This window comes from Crocodylus siamensis, chromosome 1 (assembly GCF_052110815.1).
Source record: "Crocodylus siamensis isolate JL-2025a chromosome 1, ASM5211081v1, whole genome shotgun sequence".
NCBI classification, from domain to species: Eukaryota; Metazoa; Chordata; order Crocodylia; family Crocodylidae; genus Crocodylus; species Crocodylus siamensis.
Window position 1 is genome coordinate 293211683 of NC_143395.1, and position 24905 is coordinate 293236587.

The window sequence follows — 24905 nt, forward strand, 5'->3', positions numbered from 1 at the left end:
AACAGCTGGCATAAGATGTATGTTCAGCCTTATAAGGACATTACAATAATTAAATATGTGAATTCAAGTAAATTAAATGATTTTAGTTTTAATTTGAAAACCTTATGAAGTATGTTTGTATCTAAGAAAAAGATACAAGTCAAATTCTTTCCTCATGCATACTGATCCTAGGGGCTTTCGATGGTGCCTGTTGGCTGACATATCAGGTCATTAAGGGTTTCTGGAATTCAGCTCTATCAATGCCCTATCTTTATGTATACGACCAGGTTCCCCAGATTTTCTGGAGATGACATCTTTGCTCACACATGTCAAGCAGAGAATTAACTATGGCATTTATCTTTTTGGTTTGTCTTTTTTGCTTTCCTGCCTGCTTTCCCAGTGCTACAGTGTCATAGGAAGCCCTTCCTCTCAACTATGGACCTCTCCCCAATAAACCATACTTCAGGTTGGAGCGGGCCAGCAATGGATCTAAATTGTTGAGGCTGGAGTTACCCCTCAAGGAGCCACCAACCACTTGCTCTGCATGCATTGTTGAAATCTGCATGTTGAAATTATGCCTTGTAGCTGATTTCTGGTTTGCACCTGGCACATGCCCAGCAATGCTCTGAGATCATATTTGATTTGGATTTGGCCCTAATCAGGTACAGTGATGTGATTCGTTGATTTGGATTACTGTCCCAATTTGATTTGGCTGAATCTGAACCTGAAGATTCAATGCTGATTCATAGAATCAGCAATTTGGACACAGACACAGCTTTAAATGTTTTTTCTATATACCTTGAGGTAGCAGGCACTGCTTGTGGATGCTGTGATGGTGGGGTGGATGGAGAGTCCCACAGGAACATGGTGGGGGGGTGCCCTGCATGCTCAGCAACAAATGCAGAAGTACTTCCAGTCCACTTCTGAGTTCTCTGGGGAGTGCGTGGGTCCCCCGCACCCATTCTCACCTAACTCAGCAGTCGGCCACAGGGGTACCCTGGGTGCCCCCCCCCGACCCAGGAGGCACCGGTTGCCGAGGCGGGGTGGAGCCCATGTGCTCCCCGGCAGACCCGGACATGGACCAGAAGTGCTTCTGGCCCACTTCTGGGTCTGCTGCCAATCATGCTGAGGGCCCCCTGCCCTGCACTCCTGTGAACGCTCCATCCGCTGCACCCCTCAATGGTGATGAGCTGCCTGCTACCTTGAGGTATGCAGAAAAAACATTTAAAGCTGTGTTTATGTCTGAATCTCCAAATCTTTCTGAACATCTCCAAATCAATTCAGAGGGTTCCAATTCGATTTGGAGAGATTAAAGGGTATCCTGATTTGATTCAGATTTGGAGATTCAGCCACTGAGTTGGGCTGAAGCTCCTCCAAATTGAATCGGGGACTGAAGCTTTGCACAGCTCTAATAGCTACTATTGTCACGTCACATGAGACAATGATAGCCTAAAGGATCCTCAGTGTAATAGACTATACCTAAGACCATGGCCAGGAACGGTTTGTACTGCTAGATCCCAGCTCAGATGAACGCTGTGGCATTCGCTTAGGGGCAACGAGAGAGAGGCTCACTACTAGGGAATCCCAAAAGGGTGAAAGGGGAATTCTATGCAAAGATTCTTAGAAAAAGGAAAGTATTATTGCTTAGGTTTCAGTAATTCGTGGATGGTTAATGTCACTTGTCCTTCTCCCTCTGTGTTGCAGATTCCTGTGCTGCTCAACCTTAGTCAAGATCCTGAAGTTAACCTGCCTGTGAAACCGCTAATTTTTTCATTGGCTATGGGTGCATGTCTTGGAGGTAAGCTGGGAGATCTAATAGAGTGTAGTAATTTTGAAATCACTGGATGTACAAATACTCCACTGAAGAACCCAAGTGCAATAGGTGCCATGATTTTACTACAGAAAACACAGAGGGTCTAGCCGAGCTCCCTCTGACTTGAGAAAACATTGGATGAAGCTGCCAATGAGTATCTGTGGCATGCACTACAATAGAAATGATTTTTGATTAGTTTGCAGGCAGTATTTGAAAACTGCACATGCATATAGTATAAATGCACAGAGAAGCTGTCCAGATGGCATTTGAAAAATTTAGATCTTATATGAGGGAAAGTAAAAGGGTGCATTTAGCTTTCAGAATAGAGACTCAGTAGTAGCTCATTTAAAGGGGCATACAGGTGTTTATAAGATCTGTGATCTGAAGGTTTCTCCCAAAGCTCATTTAAACTATGGGGGGTACTTCCATTGACTTCAGTGAGCTTTGACTGCAAAAGAACTTTTGCTAATCTATTCATTGCCCTCATTGGCCCTCCCAGTGAAATCTATGGGAGCTGTGTCTGAGTTCATGAGTGCTGGATAGAAGGGATGGGGGAGGGGAACATAGGGGGGACCCCTGCCAGCCCCCATTCCCTGCCTGCTCCCCCAGCCCTGTCTCAACTCCGCCTACTCTCACCCACCCCAGCTTCTGGTCCTTTAAAGAAAAGCCCGGTGCTCACTGGGTGTTGCTGGGTGGGGGGTGATCCCCAATATCTCCTACTGCCTCATGCTGCATGGGGAGCTCTGTATGAGCCCTCCAACTCCTCCCCCCCCCCCCGACTCCCCCAGCCCCTGCCATGGGTGTCCTGCCCGGGTCAGCTCCAGCCCTTCAAGAAAAAAAAATGGAGAAAAACCCCAGGACTCACTGCTCCTGCATTAGCCTTGGGGCTTCAGGGGGCTCATCCAGACATGGCATAGGGCAGCAGGGGGCAGTGGGGATTGCCCCCTTGTTGGCAGGAGTGGTGAGTGCAGGGTTTTCTCATTTTTTTTTCTTAAAGGGCCGGAGCTGTGGTGGGCAGGACAGCTATGGGGGGTCAGGGGGCTCATGGAGAGCCCCGCCATGTATTAGGGGGCAGTAGAGATTGCTCCCCTCCACCTGGCATCACCCACTGAGTCAGGGCTTTTTTTCCCCAAAGTGCAGGGAGCTGGGGCAGTCTGGCCAGCCATTGCCAGGCTGGGGGGATGGGCCTGGCTGATTTGGTTGAATTGATTTGGGACAGTGATTTGAATCACTGAATCAAATCACTGTCCCCCGAATCATCCAAATCTGAATCTGAAGCAAATATTAGCCACTTTGCACAGGACTACTTTGTGTTATATTCTACAAATACTTCTTTTTTGTGGGTTATAAGTAAATTACAACAAAATATTACCAAAACATTGAGTAACCTGTTTGTTGCTGAATTAAAATGTACAATTTTTCAAAACTAATACAATTAAAGTTTATACTCATTATTGGCTGTACCTGAAAATGTAAGTCCTAATCTGATTTTATTGGACCATAAGGTTTAGTTTATAAATATTCATAGTTTCATAGTAGCTAGGTTCAGGAGGAACCTGAACAGATATTCTAGCCTGACCTCCTGCCATGGGCAGGAATGAATGCTGGGTTCACAAGATCCCAGACAGGTGATCATCCAACCTCCTCATGAATTTGCCCCAGGTAGGGGTGAGGACCACTTCCCTGGGAAGTTGGTTCCAGATTTTGGCCACCCTAACTGTAAAATATTGCCTTCTGATCTCTAACCTAAACCTATTCTCCATCAGCTTATTACCATTGTTCCTTGTCACCCTGGGTGGTGCTGGGGAGAAAAGGGCTCTACCTATTTGCTATTGATTTCCCCTGATGAGTTTGTAGGCAGCCACCGGGTCCCCCCTCAGCCTCCTCTTGCTGAGGCTGAACAGATTCAGGTCCCTCAGTCTCTCCTTGTAGGGTCTGTCCTGCTGCCCTCTCATCAAGTGGGTGGCCCTCCTCTGAACCCTCTCCAGACTGGTCACATCCCTCTTGAAGTGCAACACCCAGTACTGGATGGAGTACTCCAACTGCAGCCTGACCAAGGTTGCATAGAGGGGGAATATCACCTCTCTGGACTCGCTTGAGATACATCTTTGGATGCATGCCAAGGTATGGCTGGCCTTGCTTGCTGTGGTCTGGCATTGCCAGCTCATGTTCATCTTGGAGTCAATAATGACTCCAAGATCCCGTTCCGCCTCTGTGCTTTCAAGAGGGGAACTCCCCAGCCTGTATGTATGCTGTGGATTCCTTCTCCCAAGGTGCAGCACCCTGCATTTGTCTACGTTGAACCCCATCCTATTCTTATCTGCCCACTTTTGTAGTCTGTCTAAATCTATTTGCAGCCTCTCTCTTCCCTTCAAGTGTGTCCACCTCGCCCCACATCTTAGTGTCATCAGCAAACTTGGACAGCGTGCTTTCCACCCCCTCATCCAAGTCGCTGATGAAGATATTAAACACTGTGGGCCTGGGGTACCCCACTGCTCTCATCTCACCAGTGGAGTATAATCCGTCCATCGGTTATTTGTTTAGGATGCTTCTAAAAAGACTGTATTTTTATGCAACAAAAAGTAGTACCCAATTTGAGTTTCTGGTGACACACAGTCCTGTTGTTTTATGTATATCTAGTTAGCTAAGTGACTGCTAGATCAAGTGGCCTTATTACATAGCAAGGTTCATGGTGATATAAGTTATAGATTGACTTTTAAGGGTCATTGCATGGACATTGGATTGCATGCCAATCAATAGTTATTTGTTACAGGGACATCTTTCCATACTCATCACTGTCACTTAGATCAATGATTCTCAACCCAGGTCCTGCAAGCTCCTTAAAAGGGTGCCATAGCCCCCGGCCCCTATGAGAGAAAGTAAATGCCAGCTCCTCCACATACTGGTAGCACTGCTTTTGGCTCCTTCCAGCAGGTCCCACAGCATGGTAGGAGCAGGGGAAGGAGCTGAGCTGAAAAGCACAGCCCCACCCCCTGATAGCCCCTGGGCTGAGTGCCCCAGTGCCTCTGTGCATAACAGTCTATGTGGGTGAGCAGACGTGGTGCCAGATTTTTTCAGCCTAGCTTATTCTCCCACTCCTTCCATGCTCCTGGGAGAAGGTGGGAGGAGTCACAGGAAATGGTGTCTCCAGGCTGTGCAGCACTACACCTGACCTACTCTCAGTGGTGCCCTGCCCACTTTGCAACACATTGAGATCCTTAGGGTGTTGTAGGGAGGTAACACTATGAGAAATACATTTGCCCTAAAATAGAGTGCCACCAAATTCCAAAAAGTTAAGGAGGGGTGTTTTGAGTCTACAAAAGTTTGCAGAACATTGATTTAGATAGGCTACCAAACTATTACTCTTCAACACCTTGGCTAGGGACAGAAATTACACATAAACTGCTATAAGTGATTGTAAGCTGATTCAAATCTGTAACAGAATAGTTCAGTGCACATAAAACACTTTTTTAAAATGGCCAAAACTGGTTTAAGATAAATGTGGATGGATGTAGTATCAGACTTAATTGATTCAGGTTAAATAGGTTTATTGAATTTCTGCCCAAGATCCCCTCCTGAGTCAAGGCAACTAACAGTCCTCCAGCGTCTCTGCTGGAAATCCCTGCTAGTAGGGTGGGCAGGCTAGCCTTGGCTCAAGCTGTCTACTCCACTGGAGCAGGGTACTTTAGCACCCCCCAGCTTCTGGCCTGGGCCACTGCAGGTATGTGGCCGTATTGCGAATGTCTGTTCACTTGCTTATCGGTTTAATCTGTGCAGCTTAGACTAACCTGTGAAGACTGAATTGATTCAACCTCAGGCTTTTTGACTGTCTGTACTTAGCCCAAGGGTCTGAAGCATTAGCATTATTAATGTTGAAGAACCTACTTGTCAAAGTTGATATCATCTTACACCAAAACTTGATATTCTTCCCCTCATTGGATCATTTGTTTGCTTTCATCAAGATGATTATCAGGGATTTTCTAAGGAATGAGCTTGCCAGAACCCCTGGAAATTCATTGGGCATCTTAACCCCTTGATTTCTTTGAAACTCCCAGATGACATTTCTCCTTGCTTTAATTTATTGTAGCGTTGATGTATGTTGTTTTGGCTTTTGGCGCAGAGATGAAATAATTCATGTATTCATGAAACAGGCAAAATCAATAAGATGTAAATAGAGCTTTGGGAATTATTTGTATGAAAGGCACTATATGAATGCAAGAAGCACTCAGAAATGTGGCTACATCCCACATAAGCAGTTAGATGAATTGGTTATTCATCATTATTAATGAGCATAATCAAAAATGTACTCTCTCAACATATCTATTTATCCTTTAATAATAAATGTGTAGATATTTTGACTGATGTAACTATTTTGGGAGGCTGAATAGAATATGTTGGTCAGTGGGTAGGTGGCTGAGAGACTGAAGACAGACTTTTGAGGTTCATATTTCAAAACTATCTACTATTTCATGAAAGACAGTGAAGGGGAACTTAGAGACAGGTCAGTGACCCAGATTTAAAAATAAAAAATACTCCAAAAACACTTGTTTCAAGGGTTCTAGCAGCCCAAGACTTTTTCTTATGAATACAGATGACCTTTCAGAAATTCATTATATAGCAAGATTTTATCTGTGCTGATATGATGTAAATACATTCCACAAGGTAGGTTAATCTTATGAGTCATAGTTATATGGATCATGGTGATATGATTAGTCTCTGGAAAAATCATGGATCCTCAAGGAATCCATTTCTAAGCAATTGAAGGGGGAAAAGGTGATTAGAAATAGTCAACATAGACTCACTAGGGGCAAGTCATGCCTGACCAAACTGATTGCCTTCTATGATGAGATGACTGGCTCTGTGGCTGTGGGGAGAGTAGTGGATGTGATGTACCTTGATTTTAGCAAGGTTTTTGATACAGTCTCCCACAGCATTCTTGCTGGCAAGCTAAGGAAGTAGGGGCTGGATGAATGGGTTGTAAAGTGGAAAGAAAACTGGTTGGAGCATCATGCTCCCAGAGTAGTAATCAATGGCTCCATGTGTAGTTGGCAGCTGGTATCAAGTGGAGTGCCCCAGGGGTCAGTCCTGGGGCTGGTTTTGTTCATCATCAGTGACTTGGAAGCTGGCATAGAGTGCACCCTCAGCAAGTTTGCAGGTGACCAAGCCACAGGGAGTAGTAGATATGCTGGAGGGTAGGGCTAGGATTCAGAGTGACATAGATGAATTGGAGGATTGGACCAAAAGGCATCTCATGAGGTTCAACAGGGACAAGTGCAAAGTCCTGCACTTAGGATGGAACAATCCCATGCACCAGTACAGGCTGGGGGCTGACTGGTTGGGCAGCAGCTCTGCAGAAAAGGAACTGGGGGTTACAGTGGACAATAAGTTGAATATGAGCCGGCAGTGTACCCTTGTTGCCAGGAAGGCTAATGGCATAATGGGCTACATTTGTAGGTGCGTTGCCAGTAGGTCAAGGGAAGTGATTATTTTCCTCTGTTTAGTACTGGTGAGGCCATATCTGTTCACTTTTGGGCTCCCCACTACAGAAAAAGATGTGGACAAATTGAAGAGAGTCCAGCAGAGGGTGACAAAAATGGTGAGGGGACTGGGGAACATGACTGGTGAGGAAAGACTGAAGGAATTAGGCTTATTTAGTCTACAGAAGAGGAGAATGAGAGGAAACTTAGTAGCAGCCTTCAATTACCTGAATGGGGGTTTGAAAGAAGATGGAGCTAAACTATTCTCAGTGGTAGCAGATGACAGAACAAGGAACAATGGTCTCAAGTTGCAGCAAGGGAAGTTTAGGTTACATATTAGGAAGACTTTTTCTCACTAAGAAGGTAGTAAAACACTGGAACAGGTTACCCTGGGAGGTGATAGAAGCTGCATCTTTGGAGGTTATCAAAACCCAGCTAGACAAAGCTTTGGCTGGGATGATCTAGTTGAGGGTAGTCCTGGTTTTGAGCAGGAGGTTGGACTAGATGACCTCCTGAGGTCCTTTCTAACCCTAGCTTTCTATGATTCTATGATAATTATGTCATTATCTCTGATGCACTGGGCAGAGATTGGATCATAGACCTTATCCATGCAACCAAAAAACCCAAGAGTGCAAGCTAATATATAGGAAAACTTGTCTAAACAGCAGATCTTACTAAGTATAAATATCTGGGATAGTTGCTTACTAGACTGCATAGCAGCAGGGCTTTGTGGCTTGGATAGTATCTGCAGGACCCAGGGTAAATGCTGTGGCACACTCATAAGCCAAGGTAGATGTCACTCCTTCACCCAGTTCTGTTCCTTGCTGCAGCTCAGGGGCTGTCAACCTGTGACATGCATGCAACAAGTGGCACAGGCAGCCTGTGTGTGTGGCAGGAAGGGGGAACACAGCACAGTAGCAGGTAGAACTGGGAATAGAAAATAGAGTGGCATGTTGGGCAGGGAGCACAGAGCATGGAGCAGAAGGCACAGCAGTAGATTTGTTAGGGCAAAGGGATCAGAGTGGCACTTGGAGAGTGTGTGGACTTAGGCTTCATAGAAACATTCAAATAATCTGGGAGAATTCTCCCAGATTTGTTCTCCTGGTAAAAAAAAACTTACCCAGAGCCATGTGTACAAACATTAGAATGCTGATGGCCTGAACAGTGGGGAGCTTGCAGTGGGGACACTTTACATCTGGGGGAGGGGTAGGAGAGTAGGGGGAAGGCTGGTAAACACATGTCAGTGTACTCTGCAGGTTCCCTTTAGTCTGACTGGCAGCAGATGGCAGTAATGCATAAGTCAGCCCTAATTAGTTGACCCAGACTGCCCATGGTCAGGCTTTGTTTCCCTGCAGCACAATGTGGGGATTATGAAGGGGCATGTTCTGTTCCTTGCTGGAGCAGCAGAGTCTAGTGAGTGACATACTGTTTCTCTGGATCAGAGGAGGGGGTGGAATGCTGGAGGACTATGTTTTCTTCTGGGAGAAGCCACAGCATGTGCAGAGATTCACTATTGCAGGAGAAACTCTCCTGGGAGTGATTTAACCTTGGTTGTTCCCAAGTTATTTTCTTCTGGAGTGGCCACTTTTACTCTGGGAGAAAAAGCTTGATCATCTCCTGGTTTCTCCTGGAAGAGCAGTGACTCTCCCAGGTGAAACTAAATGTCTGTATGAGGCCTTAATTTGTGATACACCTGCCAAAAACATTGACTTCTCTGCTCAAGTGCCCTGGATCATTAGGATTAGAGAAGTTATAATTGATTCCATTTCTTCCTCTCTGCTCCCAAGTCCTCCTCTGGCAGTTGCCAGTGCTGTTAGTTTTTGTGGGGCAATGAGGAAAGATGGTCTCTCCTCCTCCAATCTTACAATGAATACTATGGAAGTAAAGAGGGAATCAGATGAATTTTAAGCAAGATGGAAATATCATTACCTCGTGGGCCTGGAAATCAGCAGCAGCTCTTAAGAGAAACACCATTACTGCTGTTTGATTTGTGCTACCTGTGGACTGTGCTCAGACACAGGGAGACACCTGGTATATGTACTGATAGAAGTAGTTTCTGCCAGGTCCACTTGATGCTTTCTCAAGAAGCTGGAATTGATGGATCTGGAACACTTGGCTTCATCAGTCTGCAGAGAATGATATCTGTGGGTGGCTCACTCTTACGTAGAGCTAAAGTAAGGCAATGACAGGTGTGCTCAGGGAGCAAGCTGGAGAGAGGAGGTTGTCAAGCATCTAGTTGCAGCTCGCTGAGTTTCAGGGTTCTTCCCAAATGTCTGCATATTTATGGCAGCAGGGAATAAATCTTCTACACTAAAGGAATTCTTCAGAGGCTCACTCTTGCTGCTCAACAGCCAGAGTAGTCCAGTCAACAGCCAGAGTAGCCCATAAGCTAAAGGGAGAAAAACTAAGGCCTTACAAGGGAACAAATGACAAAGGAATAACACTTGGGAGGCATGGGCATGGTTTTAAGGGTGGAAGGAGGCCACAAATTTATTCCTTAAGTCATGTAGGGCCTGAGGGGATCAATGTTGAGAAAGAGAGAGCACCTAGGCTCACCAGCCTCTGAGTGCAGCCTCCCCTCATTACTTTCAATACCAGGGTATAGAAGCAGGGCAGGACCCTGGGAGGCAGGAGCAGAGGCCTGACAAGAATGGGGCAGCCACTATGGGGGCACCATGGAAGTCCTTGGGCATCACACCTGTCATACTCACATTCAGCGAAACCAGAAGCCCAGAGAGTGGTTGCATGGGGGCCCACAAAGCAGCTTCTCTGCACACTTTTAGATTTGGTGCTTGTAGAACAGGAACCACTTGGTTGTTTCTCAGCAGTGGTTTCAGGAATGACACTGAAGCAATATAGATGTGTCTGTAGAGGCCTAAATACCACTCAGCTGTCCGAGTGGTACTCATCAAACTTTTTGAAAAGTTAATTTCTTGTACAGCCTTAATATCTAGCAATATCTTTATTACTTTATTATCATTGCTTAAACCTGTTATTCAACTAAGCTGTCATTAAAACAAAAAGTTATCAAATGACCAAAAAAACCAAAAATCTTGATGACAGATTTTGTAAATCCGTTTTGACCAATGAATTTATCTGCAAGGAGTTTATTTGAATAAAGTTTGATTGGAAATCAAATGGAAATCTAACCTATTTTAATACCTAAAATTACATGATGCCACAGTGCATCCTCTTATTCATTTGTATCTGGGGATCTCTGTGATGCCAATGGAGAAGGTTCTGAGGAGAAAGTCCAGGAGTACAAGCCCAGGGAAGATAATTTGCCCCTGCATTTTTCAGAGCAAGTGGAGATTTAATTACATTGTTCCTATTGGATGGCAAGATTTAAAAGTGTGAAATAATTGTGTGCAAATACAAATTCAACTTAATTAGATTAAGTGCACAATTGGTAAGATGTCTGTTAATTATGATTGTTCAGATGTCTGGAACTAAACCCTTAACTGAGCTGAAGAGACTGCATTTAGAGATGCTACTTTAGGTTCTCTTACATACTGGCATCTGAAGAGTCAGTATTTATTGGTTCTTTGATCACTTCTGCTCTTACTGGGTGCATCTACACATGCACTCATGAATAAATGCTCCTGGGCAGGCATCAAAACATGCAGGGAAGCAGGAGCAGATTCACTGCTAATGGCATCAAACTGCTCTCACTTCCTGGGGTCTTGCAATGGGCCCCCGCCTTCAACAGAGGGAGCTCTAGGCTCCCCCTGGGTGCTAGCTCAGGGGCTAGCAGGGAGCACTGACCTAGGAGACAACTGTCTTCTGGCTTGGACTGAGATATTATACCCTGCCCACGGGAGCTGCCTGCTGCTGAGATGGGGACAATGTCTTCTTGCCCCAGAAGCAGGGAGCTTCTGGTCCTGGCTCCCTGATCAGGGTCAAGGGATTGGAAAGAGCTGCAGGGGAGGGGCAGGTCCTAGCCCCCTGCTCTAACCTTCCTGTGGGGCAGCTAGCAGGTAGCTCACTGCTAGCTACCCCACCAGCATATTGGGGTAGGAGGCTGGGACCTACCCTATCTCTGCAGCTCTTTCCAAGCCCCGTGCCTTGATCATTTGCTGGGGGGCTTGTTTCCCACCCAGCTCCATGCTCACAGATTAGGATCTCTCAGCCTCTGCTCTAGAATCATGATCTTGGAGCATGAAGCTTGGAGCTCCCTACTGCTGCGACAGGGGGACATAGTTCCCACCTGGGCTCCAGTGGCAGCATCTGCTCTGGCAGCAGGCAGCTCCTGAGAGCAGGGAGCAATCTTTTGACCCTGGTGGGTGGCTGACCAGGAGCAGATTTGCTCCCTATCAAGCTTCTACATGAGCATTACTGTGCCATTACTAATGAAAAGTAAATTTGCTACTTGCGTTTTCAGGCAGCAAATTTACTCTCAGCGGGGTTTACTGCATAGTAAGCATGTGTACATAGATGCTCGTGCTTATAGTGAGGTAAACTATGCTTCTGCGCAATTAAGTGTCTTAGTAGATGAGCCCACTGCAGCTTAGTTTGTAAAAAGTAACTTGTATTCAAAATTCACTGGGGAGTAATTTTCTCCTGCTGATTTTGATAACCACTAGTTGCACTCATGTATACATATGGAGATTGCTTTTGCATTGGGAATTTGCCTGTCACATACTTTTGCATCAAGACTGCTGGATTCACAGGGCTGGTGGTAGCAGTGGTGGTGGCAATTATAGCAATGGCAACCATAGTGTAGGTAGAGACAACTGAAGTGACAACGGTTGAGCAAGTAGCCAGGTTGCTGTTTTGCTGTGAAAGATGCAGCACAAGCAGCAGCAGACTGAGCAGTTGTAGGCAGTCTTGCCAGGTATACAATATTTATCTTACTCATACAATGAATTCAACCCTTGTATGATGTATGATAGATAATACTGAAAATGTTCAAAATATACGATAATTTTTGATGCAGTTAATTGATGCAGCATATGCAAAACCCAAGACACTCTCATGGAGTCTTTACCAACTTTTGGGTTCGCTATCAGTGCTTTCTTGTGACTGCTCACCTTGAAATAAGCACTTTAACTTTGATGAGCCAGTTTTCACCCACTCACTGGAGACTTACATGGCACGTATACACATACTTTTCTGTTCTGTGATGCACTGGAGATCCACTGCTTCAGAGCAGACTCAATTAATCGAGTTTGCTCCATATGCAAGCTGAGGTGAACTGTGCTTTGCTGTGTGTAGTTGTATAAGTGGCGAAACGCGTGTCAGCGTGCAGAAAATGGCAGTGGTGTGCTTTGAACTAAAGCACCTCTCGTTTCTTAGGTTAAAATCACACTGCTGCCATTTTCTCAGTGCTGACGCACATTTTGCTGCTTATACAACTGCAAGAGTTGCAGCACCAGGTGCTTTTCAAAGCGCCTGGGACTGTGGTGCTTGCATGTTTAAAAATGCCTGCAGAGAGCAATATAATGTAACAGCATAATGATTTACAATATATAGACCTGAACCAAAAAATAAAGAGAAAAGAATAATCATAGGAATAAATTAACTCTTTCTCTGACTGGTTAAACTGAAACAAAACGCCATACTAGACAGTGTCAAGTAGAGTGGTGCAGGATGTAATGACAACAGTATAAGGCAATATGATGTTGCTTAAAAAAGAAGATGACTTAATTGCATATGTGTTTGCATACTTATTTGCATACTTTTTTTTTTTTTTGCTACTATACCCCTGGGCAAGTAGTATATATTGACATATTTTGTACATGCTCTGCCCACACTCCCATGTTTTCAGGTATGCTTTGGTTTGCCTCAGTAGTACAGTGTCATAGATTTACTGTGTCTTGGATTGTCTCTCTTTTACTCCATTTATACAGATGAAGATGATGTGTGTCTTGCACAGTTTGATATTCAAGAATGTATTACATTCATTGGTGCTGTCCAATAAAATTTTAAACCAGCTACAAGTCTTCAGGACTTAATGAAGAAATCTTGTTTATATTGCCAGACAAAAAGGCTTCTTCATAAGAGGTAATACAAGGGAAAAGTTATAGTTGCTAATAATTAGGCTTTCAAAATATTTCAAACTTGGCATTAAATTGGTACTAAGACAACAGTGTAACTGTAGCTAAATTGAGGTCTTTTATAGTAATAATAGTTCACACTTTTATAGAACTTTTCATCCTCACGGATCCACAAGCACCGTAAAAATTTAACAAATGGACAGTGTTTGGGGTGAAAGTATAACAATTGTATAAGATTACACAGCAGCACTTCACAACCTTTAAAGTAGAAAATGAAGCCAAATACTACATGGAATTGTAACTGCTGTGAGAATAGCTGCGTGGGTAGAATGTAATTGCTTGACTTGGGATTTTGCCAGGATGCTGTTGTCAAACACTCCTACGTTTTCAAAAAAAAAAAGACACAGAACTGTTAATAGTCAGAAGTCTTGGGGGTTGAGTTTTATGTCCTGTCTAGAAGATATCTGTATTTTAGATAAGGTTTCTCCAGTTGAATAAATGTCAAGCCATAATCCGAATAAACAGGCAGAATCAAAGGAGTTGAGCCGGAGTTGGAATCTCAAAAAGAAAAGGACAGTGTATTGTATCTTCATCTTTACAACAGTTAAAATAAATAAGAAGGGGTGTTAGGGAGTTTCCTTCTTTTCCTTAAAAACTATGAAAATGCGTGTTTAATAATATTGTAGCTCATAATTATCTTTGCTGCAGCACTTAGAGTAGTGTCAAATTAGTAGTCGATACATCTGTCCTAGCAGAATTGTCATGATGATAGCTGAATCATGATAATGACTGAATCCCTGTTTTCTCTGAGTATTCCTTTCCTTCCTATTGAGCAGCAATGTTTTTTAAATGACCTTGTTGCTGATTTCCCTCCCCACCCCAGTAACGGAAATGCATGTGAAAATTTGGTCATCTTTTCCTATCCATGGGTTCAAAAAAATCCTTTTTTTTGACATTCAAAATCTAGATCATACCACTTCAAAAATTTACAGCAGGGAGTTCTGTTTTAAAAAAGATGATGCAATAAATCCATTACTGTATGAAAGGGTCATTACAAAGTCCTTGTAGACAGAAAAAAAAAAGAAAGATGATGTAACCTTTAAGGTAACTAAAGGCAACTGTCTATGACATGGAAGAAGAAAGCTGAAAATTGTAATTCTTTCGTGCCAATGTTGGAAGAAGAATGTTCTATTTATTTTCTATGTTTAAAAGTATAATTTGAGTTATGGTTTGTCTTTAGACTTCAAGGCAGTTTGGAGAAAAATTGTGATACTTCAGGACTGATTTCCCTCAGCTAGGCACGTGTACTTTGACAAGGGTTGTTTTGATATGTAGAAGCTGTATCTAATTAATTACTGATTAGAAAGGGAGGGGATAGATACTCCTAGTGGTTCAGCTTAATCTGCTACAACTCTTCTGTTTGTCTATTCCTGTCCTGCAACATTAGAAGCTAAATCTTGACAGAAGCAGGTGGTAAATTATTGTGGGTTAGCTTCTACTTACCTTGAAATTGAGGGGGAAGATGAAAGCATTGTAATAGATTCAACTAATGCACACTGAGTTCTCCCTCTAATTAATGTAGTTCTTTTTTTTCAAATCCAAGGAAATGAACAGCTACGTACTTCAGATCACCAGTTCTTATGTGGTTATATTTATGTATTAGATTGGTATGCTGCCCTCCCCAAAAGTGGCTCAGGGCAGCTCACAATAAAAATGGATACATTATAAATACAGAAGAAAAATGTTGAATGTTATATTAGTTTAATTACCATATTTACCCCAATCCAACACAACTCTGAATTTAAGAAGACATCCCCAATAATTAGATTCAATGCATGGAAAATTTATAATTTTGTTGTAATTGTCTGTGTAGAATCTAATTATTGGAGGGTTGTCTTAAATTTATCTCCCCTACCATTGCAGTGGAGAAAGCAGTGCCAGGGGTTTAGTGGGGGATGCAGTAGAGGGGGCAGGCAGTAAAGGGGCATGTGGAGGAGGTAGTCACCAGGAGGACAGGTGGTAAGGCATGAAGGGGTGTTGAGGCACTTGACCTTTGCCGCCTGTACCTCTGGCACCTGCCTCCCACTTGGCTCCTCTGCTACCTCTGTCTCTCTTGCCACTCCAGGCACTCTCACTTCCAATCTGCTCCCTGCGGCCTCTCTTCTTCTGCCCCCTGACACTTACCCTTGGCTCTGGAATAAATCTGGCCCCACTCCAGCCTAGGGCACAAAACATGCATGTGCTCTGGTCCTAGCTCAGCGCAGTAGCAGTGGCAGTGGCAGCCCAGTAGCAGCTCTAGCTGGTGCTTTGGGCATCAGGCCAAGCTGCTGGTCCTTCATCAGTCAAGTGCTGCTTCATGCCCAAGGCTGGAGAGGGGCTGGAGCTGGGGTGAGGGTGAATGGCAGAGAGGGTGAGGCAGGTGGAGGATCAGATATTGTGGGAGGGAGAGGCAGGCATATGAAGTGGCAGAGGTGGTGGATCGCTGTGGGGGTCAGAAGTTGTGGGGGAGAGGACAGTGGGAGGACAGGTATGGGAGTCAGAGGTAGTGGAGGTGGGTAGGGGGGAGAGGAGAAGAGGACAGGCAGCAGCTGCAGCTGCAGCTCTGACCCTGAACTTGGGTTGGGGCTAAAGCCAGAGCTAGAGCAGCAGCAACCACCTGCCCCCCCTCCCCGTTGTCAAGCTGTACTTGAATCCAAGATGACGTTTTCTCTCCCTTATTAAATGGGGAAGAAAACTTCATATTAGATTAGACGAAATGAGGCAAGACACACCTCTGCACAATAAAATTGTAAGATGATTTCACTTGCGCACACTTGCGGTTGAGAAATAGTTGAAAAGTACTCTTTGGCTATTAAATACCCCCTATCCTGATATATAAAAATATATCTTAAAAAGGGAAATATCAATTTTGTATGGATAAAAGGAAGGAAAACATTATATTTGTTCCATAGCTATGAGGGTGTATATTTTCTACATTGTGGATTGCAGGTTTTTTAATTGGCCAGGAAAAGAGTACCCTATTTATTTGTATCCCAGATGAAGTTTTTTCCCCCCTTCAACATAGGGGGAAAAGCCCCTCATCTTCATTTGATGGAGAAGGGGCAGGCAGCTGCTTTGGCTTCAGCTCGATCCAGGCTCTGGGGCAGAGTTAGAGATGCAGCTACCACCTCCTTTCCACCAACTATGCTGTCCACCCACCTCCCTGCTATTGCCATCCTGTCAGTGCAACAGAGGGAGGGGGAGGGTGAATTTAAAATGACCCTCCAATAATTAGACTCTACACATGGAAATTTTTAACAAATTTATAATTTGCGTGGTCATCTTAAATTCGAAAAAGGCTTGGATTTGGGTAAATACAGTAGCTGTATATATTTTATGTGTGTGGACTGAGAAGGGAGGGAAATTAGCCCTGAAATTGCATTGCGTTCTAAAATGATTTTTTGCAAAGAATCTATGCAAAAAATCTAACACTGATTTGACTGTGATGCTGCTTATATTACAGATTAAATTAAAGTGCATACTACAGTACCTTTATTTGTATTAACGATTATCTGTGTGCGGAAAGCAGTCATTTGTTATGCATTTTTGCAAATTAGTAATAGAATAATGAAAGCACAGCTGGCATTTGGGACTTATACAGCACATGTAAAATTTTATTTAGTCTTATTTATTTGCTTAATACATATATTTTTCATAAATTTCAGCATGCTCTTTCCTGGAAGCCTGTGCTCCCTATATATTTAAACTCTGAATATTATATTTTCAAGCCACTGAAAACGAGAATGTAGGATGTAATGATTTACATATAACAGCTGACAGCTGTGAAGGTACACACAGCTGGAGTGTACCTGGGCTATCTAGCTGGAGCAAAGAAGTGGAAATTGTATTGTCCATTTAAATTCTATTTGCAGACGATGATATTTATTTCTTCAGATTCTCCCCACTCTGCTGAACTAGCTTTTCTCAGATAATAGCTCCTTTTTGCAAAGTAACTGACAGGTGGTACTGCTTGCAGCATTATTAAATAGTGCAGCAGAAGCAGAAGAATCAGGAAAACACATATCCACAGCTTAATTGAATCCTGTTGGCATGACCAGTGTTTTCAGGGTTACTTTGACCTATATTTTATTTCCTTTAAGAACCCTGTGATAACTATACTATCAATATTATTCATACAGTGACATGTAGACACAGCGTAGTTGTTAGCACAGTTTCACACCGGTGGCCAGCATGGGGGTAGTACTAGCAGCAGTTTCCCAAAACATTTGGAATCAGAAAATCTGAACCAGCCCTGAACTGAAAGTTTTCACATGGAAATTTTTTGTTTTGTGACAGCTTGTATACCCTTGAAAGTTAACATGAAGTAAAATAGAGCACGAAATTCAAACACAGTAGCTATTTTGTATAATTATTATGGATGTTGACACTCTTATTCAAGTTGGTTAAGCCAAAGTGGAGCAAATAACTCTTATTCTTGGAGAGTCTGTGCATGGAGTTAATCTGGACTAAGTACTGGGAAATAAATGTGTGTGTAGGCAAGCCCTAAAATTAACTTGATAAAGTCTAAGCTTCTGAATCAAAGAACTATGGAAAGAAGAATGTGGCATACAATATTATATTCATTAAATGGTACTAGTTCTCATTTTAGGTGCATAAATGTACAAAGTACTAGGGAGTTATATTATTGATGCTGTTCATGTCTGTTCTGTTGTGTTTTTATTTCTGAGAGCAGCCATTTCTGAAAGAGGTTGTTTTGTTGTTGTCTCGGTTTTTGTTGTATTTACATTATAGATGGTTGGATTTAGGAGAGAAACTTGCTGACTTGTTCATAGCCTTTGTTGTTAGAGTAATATGCACAGGCTGTGCAGCAGCCTGTTTTACTGTCTCATGCTCAAACTTGTAAAGTGAAGCAAAGCTAACTTTCCTTTTTTCCTTTCACACAAGAAATTGTAGTTGTTGATTTCCAAGTTTCCTCAAAGTAAATGGGGTTGAACATTTCAATACTTTCTTATACCAGTGCTCTAATTGAAGTCAACGAGACTGGTAAAGTGAATACATATTTCAGAATTAGACCCTTAATCTGTTTATAATGCAGTCTGTTGTCTGGGTACATTAGCTGAAAACTTTAATTTTATCTCTGTTTTTCCTATGGAACCCACAAAAGCAAAAAAGCCTGTGTAATCAGTTCAAAACATTTATGAAGAAGTACATTACCCAAAAGTTCCCAAAGTGTATTAGGTTAGAAAAACGCTAAGCTTTCATGACTGAATTTTTTATTATAATTCATATCCTTATATTGTAACCTGAAAGACTCAGCTTAGATTGTAATGCAGTAAAAGACAATTGGAGCAAGAATATAGAAAGAAACCTACCTAATTCCAGGAAAAGCTTTTCTAATGTTCCAGAGCCAAAGTTTAGTTGAAGTAAAATATTCACGTAGAAAATTTTTTTTTTTCCTCACTGATTTTCAGGCATGATTGTTGATTGTTTTACATACAATTAGTAAGGATAAAAAAAAACCTTATAGCTGATGATTTAATTATCAATGCTCATACAATTATTTATGGACCACAAAAACTAATTACATAGATGCATGGTGATTTTTACATATGCAAACTATAAAAAATATTTGAAATGGTATGCATTTTGCAGATGAGTATTAAGTATTGACTGATTCTATTTAATGAGGCAAATCTGAATTACTGTTGTGGGAAACAGAGAAGATTGGTTTGGTGCTGTGAATGTTATCTCTTCTAGGGCTAGTAAAAACCTAAAATTAATGTTCACTAGCCAAATTTGCTATATTTGCTCAGTTTTTAATTATGTAAGAAAATGAATTTCTTATGGCAATCGAATTTCTTATGGTATTACTGTCTTGTTTTTTTGTACACAGCATACACCGAGCTTTGCTTTGAAAATGAGTGGGAAGCCCGACCGGAATTTATTAAATAAGAATTTTTGTTTGAAATTATAATTAGATGCTCTTCCAATAGTTAAATATGGAGCTGAGAAAACTCAGCCTTGAATTATTCATGATTAATAAGCCTACAGCAAACATATCTTAGTCTCGATGTTTTGAACCAAGTGGTAAAGATGTCTGCATTCCTGAAGGTAAAACAGGACCCTGTATAAAACATTAGACACTGTTTAAAGGGCTGTGACAAAGCTTTGGTAAGTCTGTCTTTAAGTAGTACATTAGTTTTTAGTTGATTTCTTGATGATAGTAAATTTCTTCCCCTATGGAAATGTAGTGGGATTTAAGAGAGAAGTCATTCTTGGAACGTTTATGCAATAAAATAAAGGTCATAGGGAGCATTTGTGTGTGTTTGGACCATAGGAAAGTAGGGCTGGAAGGGACTTCACAAGGTCATCTCGTCTAGTTTCCTGCTCATGGCAGGAACATCCCTGACTAAACTATCCAAGCCAAGTGTCTGTCCAACCTGCTCTTGAAAATATCCAAGGATGGAGATTTCACAATTCTTCTAGGTAGTCTCTTCAGAGCCGGCCTTAGAGGTGAGTGATATGGGCAACTGCTCAGGGTGTTGTGGTCAGGGGCGTGCCACATGCACATGCACAGGCACACCAGTGCGCAGTCTGCCGCAATTCAGTGGTGCTCCTAATCCTGTCCCCTATGGCCATAGAGAAAAGTCCATTTTCATCTTCTCTGTAATCACCTGTTAGGTATTTGAAGACTCTCATCAAATTCCACCCCCCACTCAGTCTTCTTTTCTCCAGACTAATTTTTTTCAGGATTTCCTCACAAGTCTTGCTTCTAAGGCTCTGCGGTAGATTCTCTTTAATCTGTCCACATCCTTCTTGAAGTGTGGGGACCAAAACTAGACCCACTACTTCATCTCCAGGTGAGGCATCAGCAGTACTAAATAGAGCAGAAGAATCACTTCCCTTGATTTCCAAGTGAAACTCCTTTTAATACAACTTAGTGTGCTGTTGGCTTGTTTTTTTGCAACAGAAACCGAATGTCAGCTCATATTTAGCTCATGGTCCACTGTAACCCCAGCTGCAGCTCTGCAACACTGTAGCCTAGCCAATCGTTCTCCAGTTTGTACTTGTGCATGCAGTTATTCTGTCCCAAGTGCAGGACTTTGCACTTGTCCTTCTTGAGTCTCATCTGATTCATTATGGACCATTTCTCCAATCTATCCATGCCGTTCTGCATCCTGGCTCTGCCTTTCAGAGTGTATGCAACTCCACCCTACTTGGTATCATCTGCAAATTTACTAAGCCAGCACTCAGTCCCATCATCTAAGCCATTAATTAAGAACAGTGCCAGACCCAGGGCAGACCTGTAAAGAAGGGACTTGCTTAATACCTCTTCCCAACTAGACATTGAGCCATTGATGATTATTTATTGAGCATGCTGCTGTATATGCACACCTTATAGTACTTTAATACAGTTGGTATTTCCTTGGCTTGTTAATGAGACTGTCATGGAAAATGGTGTCAAAAGTCTTGCTAAAGTCAAGGTATATCACATCCATTGCTCTCCCCCTATTCACAGAGCCTGTCGCCTTAAAAAGAAAGAAATCATGTTGTTTAAGAATGTCTTGCTCTTCAAGATTCCATGCTGGTTGTTCCTGAGGACCTTGTTTTCCTCTAGCTCTACTCTTACTTAAGAGTAACCAAAGGTGACCAAGAAGCTATGCCGCTGATAGGAACACTTTTTTTTTTATAGGAACCTACCATCAAGATAGGTTAGTGCAGCCCATCTGAATAAGATACATGGTAGTGATTATTAAGCAGTCCGCCTCACCACTGGCTTTTTTTAAAGTCATGGTGAGCCACTATATTGCTTACATTTGGACTTCCTCTTTACTCGCACAGCTCAGCTGCACCTTTCTTTCCCATTTCCAATGATTCCTGGTCCTTCACTAGCCTTAATGCCAAGAAAACATCACAAAACAGGGCTCCGAACAGTTCACCCAGAAAGTCTCTATTGCCCCCCAGCTGCATATGATTAGTGTGGCCCCACCTTGCATGAGGTGAAGTCAGACCAGGTTGCCCTCCACCTCATCTGCATATAAAATTTTGAAGTATCCCAGGATGTGTGACAAGAACACTGTGATGGGGGCCATCATGAGGCTGGTGTTAAGGTCGGCCTGCTCACCTATCTAGGGCCATCTGCTCTGTCTCTCCTGCCATGACTTGATGAATAAAAGATGATGTAATAATGTAGGAGGCTGTTTATTAAGTGCTTCGATGCCTAGGGTGTTATACATGGCTCCAGCCTCCGCTATACTATGTCCTGTGCCTCGCAGATGTCATCCAGATTACCATCCTGGCTCCAAACGTTGGCCATACACATTGGGCTCCACACCTCTCAGAAATACTGGGTGTCTTACCACTCACACACACTTGGGTCCTAGTCACTGCATTCCTTGCCTCTCACTAGGCTACAGGCCTCTCACTAGGCTCCATGTTTCTTCCAGACTCTGGGCTCCTTGCCCCACTCTGAACCCCCTTGCTCCTGCTGACTTCCTTGCCAGGTTACTGAGGCTGTAAGGTGCCCTATACTCACCTTTCACTAGGGAGACAGCTGGCATGGCATTTCCTGGGGACCAGCCTGCCACAGGCAGCCTCACCACACCATCCTACCCCAGCAGGGTGTCATTTTTGTTCATGCCCTAGGACAAGGAACATCCTTCCATTCCCATAGTTCCTCCCCTGTTACCTCCAAGGATGTTATGTGAGCAGCACCTCTAGTCAGGCTATGTTCCCCCTCTGACTGCTTGCAGCAAACTGCTGGCCCTGCTGTTCAGGGCCTGCTCTTATATCAAGCAGCTGGGCTCACTTTTCAATCAGATGGCCTCCTGTTGGCCATGTAACTCCTGATTGGGAGTGCAGTCACCTGCAGATTGCTCTGTTGTTTATTCTAGCCCTTAAAATGGCAGGCACCAAAGGCACCCTGCCACAAACACCCATTCTAGCCTATTATAGTCTTTCTGAGTTTTCTGTAATAGAATTGCTTTAGTATTTTTATGTAGTCAAATGAGTGAAAACAAAGAACTGACATTTCCCTAGGGGTGTCTAATATGGGGAGCTTTGAGTCTAAAAAGGTTGAGAATCATTTTACCGGGACCTCAAATTCTTCCTGTTTGTTCCCCATGCTTCTCCCATTAGTATATAATCACTTCAGGTATGTAACTGGTTGTCCTGCATTCCCCCTGACTACATTGCTAAGGTTTCCACTATTGCTTCCCTTTACTAAGTGTTTACCAAGGTGCCCTGGCTCTTACCTCTAGGCTTTTTACTTCATCCCCTGATGAACTTAGTTTAAAGTTCTCCTCACTAAGTTAGCATCCCATAGCCAAAGAAGTCATAGAATCATAGAAGTAGGGTCGGAAGGGACCTTGTAGATCTTCAAGTCTGACCCCCTGCCTGGGCAGGAGAAAAACTGGGCTCAAATGACTCCAGCCAGGTAGGCATCAAGCCTCTTCTTAAAAACCCCAGGGTAGGAGCCAGCAGCACTTCCCTTGGAAGTTGGTTCCAGATCCTAGCTGCCCTAACTGTGAAGTAGTTCTTACGGATGTCTAATCTAAACCTACTCTCCAACAACTTGTGGCCATTATTCCTTGTTATGGCAGGGGGTGCTAGGAGAAACAAGGTCTCTCCCAAACCCTTCTGGTCCCCCCTAGTGAGTTTATAGACTGTCACCAGGTCCCCCTTCAGCCTTCTCTTGTGAAGGCTGAACAGGTTCAGGTCCCACAGTCTCTTGTTGTAGGGTCTGCCCTGTTGTCCCCGGATCATTTGGGTAGCCCTCCTCTGGACCCTCTCAATGTTGTCCACAACCCTCCTGAAGTGGGGCGCACAGAACTGGACACAGTACTCCAGCTGTGGCCTGACCGATGTTGCATAGAGGGGGAAGATCACCTCCTTGTCCCTGCTAGAGATGCACCTGTGGATGCATGACAAGGTGCAGTTAGCCCTGCCAACCGTGACCTCGCATTGTCGGCCTATGTTCAAAGTCAAAGCCCTGCTGGTGATACCATTTACACAGCCATATTTTGATTGCCAGGATGTGCCTTGTCCTAGTCGGATCTTTACCCTTGACTGAAATAATCAATAAGAACATCACTTAGGCCCATCACTTTTGCTTCCAGAGCTATATAGTTACGTTTGTTTCACCCCTCTTATTATCATTAATGCATATATGAATGTAGCCTGGAATAGTAGTCAGAGGACTGAATGGATATTGGTAACTTTTCTATGTTGTCTTGGATGCAGGCTCCTGGCAGGAGGCAGACTTTCTGAGCCAACCAGTCAGGCTGAAAGATGGATGCCTTGGTGCTCTTCAGGAGGGAATTGTTAACCACCACCACCTGTTGCTTCCTCTTGGCGGCATTGGTCTTGATTTTCACCCAAGTAGGGGAACAAGAATTCGCCTCTCCTTTTATTTAAGTGGGTTTCTTCTCATGCAGTGCCAGGGCTTCATACCTGTTCTCCAGCTGGACAGCTGCAGGTTCAGAAGAGGAGTGTTATTTATTGCCAGAGGTGATAAGCTATCAACTTTTGCATTCCAGAGAACCTCTGGGTGCCTTTACATGAGTGTGGAGGCTGCTCCGATGTGCTGTAATTACAATGCGTTGGAGCAGACTCAGTTAATTGAATCTCAATTAATTGAGTCTGCTGGAATGTGGGAATTACCATGCTCCAGCAGCCTCCCGCATCTTGTGTATCAGCATTCCCGCATTTAAAATGGTGGTGGGGTGTCAAATGAGCTTTAGTTAGTTCAGGTGCTCCAACCACCATTTTTAAGCATAGGGACACTGATACATAAGAACCCTCTAATTAAAGCACCTCTAATTAAAGTGCTGTTTCCCTCCTCCCCTCCTCCCCCCCCCCAACTCCTGGAGAACATATATATGTGGCCTGTGTCATCTGTGTCTTCCAAAGCTTTCTCTGGCTCCCCCCTTGAATGATGCTGGAGGTCTCTTTGTGCATTGATTCAATGAAGGCCTCATACTCATGGATGCTTCTGAGACTATCCATTTCCTTCTGCAGCTCCCTTGCCTGATTCCTGAGAGATTCCACCAGGATGCACCTTTCTTACTGTAAGCATTCCCCCACCTGGCTGTCGTTGGCAGAGACATGCAGGCTGCAGTCCCTGCAAATCTGGCCTAGAGCCTGAGTGGAAGTTTTGGTGGTTAGTGACCATGCCTGGACAGAGTCTACACAGATACAGGCAGAGGAAGAGCTGACAGTGGCAGGGGCTTTGGCTGTGTTATTTAGCCAAAGATACAGTCCGCCAAAATTCTGAAATGAAAGTGAAAAAAGAGTGTTAGTTAAACATGCAGAAATCTGTTGGTTGTCTAAGGGTGTCAGCTGAATTGGATTCAGTGGGGTGCAATGTGCAAAACAAATGAAAGCTTGGACTGTTATCCTATGTAATAGGATGGCCATGATGCCTGTGAAGCCCCCCCAGCCCTTGCCTTGTCTGCTGTCTTGAGGCAGCCTCCTTCAGCTTACCTGCCATGCCTTAATGTGATTATATCTTTGAGAAGGGAGGCTATCCCATGGCTCCCCAAGCAGGGTTTCACACTGAAGAACCCAGGTATCACTGCTCATCATGTTATGGGCTATTTATGTGGCCTCCTCATCTCTCCTTATAGCCATGCCCAAGCC

The 24905-nt window shown here is 43.6% G+C and overlaps 1 protein-coding gene across 1 annotated transcript in view; it reads left to right on the plus strand.

Moving 5' to 3' along the window:
• Positions 1–24905, plus strand: part of OCA2 (OCA2 melanosomal transmembrane protein) — a 416292-nt gene that overhangs the window by 290864 nt on the left and 100523 nt on the right. Inside the window, exon 22 of the mRNA XM_090031667.1 lies at positions 1684–1777. Within this exon, the coding sequence (XP_089887793.1) occupies positions 1684–1777 (94 nt within the window). The remainder of the gene's footprint in view (positions 1–1683; positions 1778–24905) is intronic.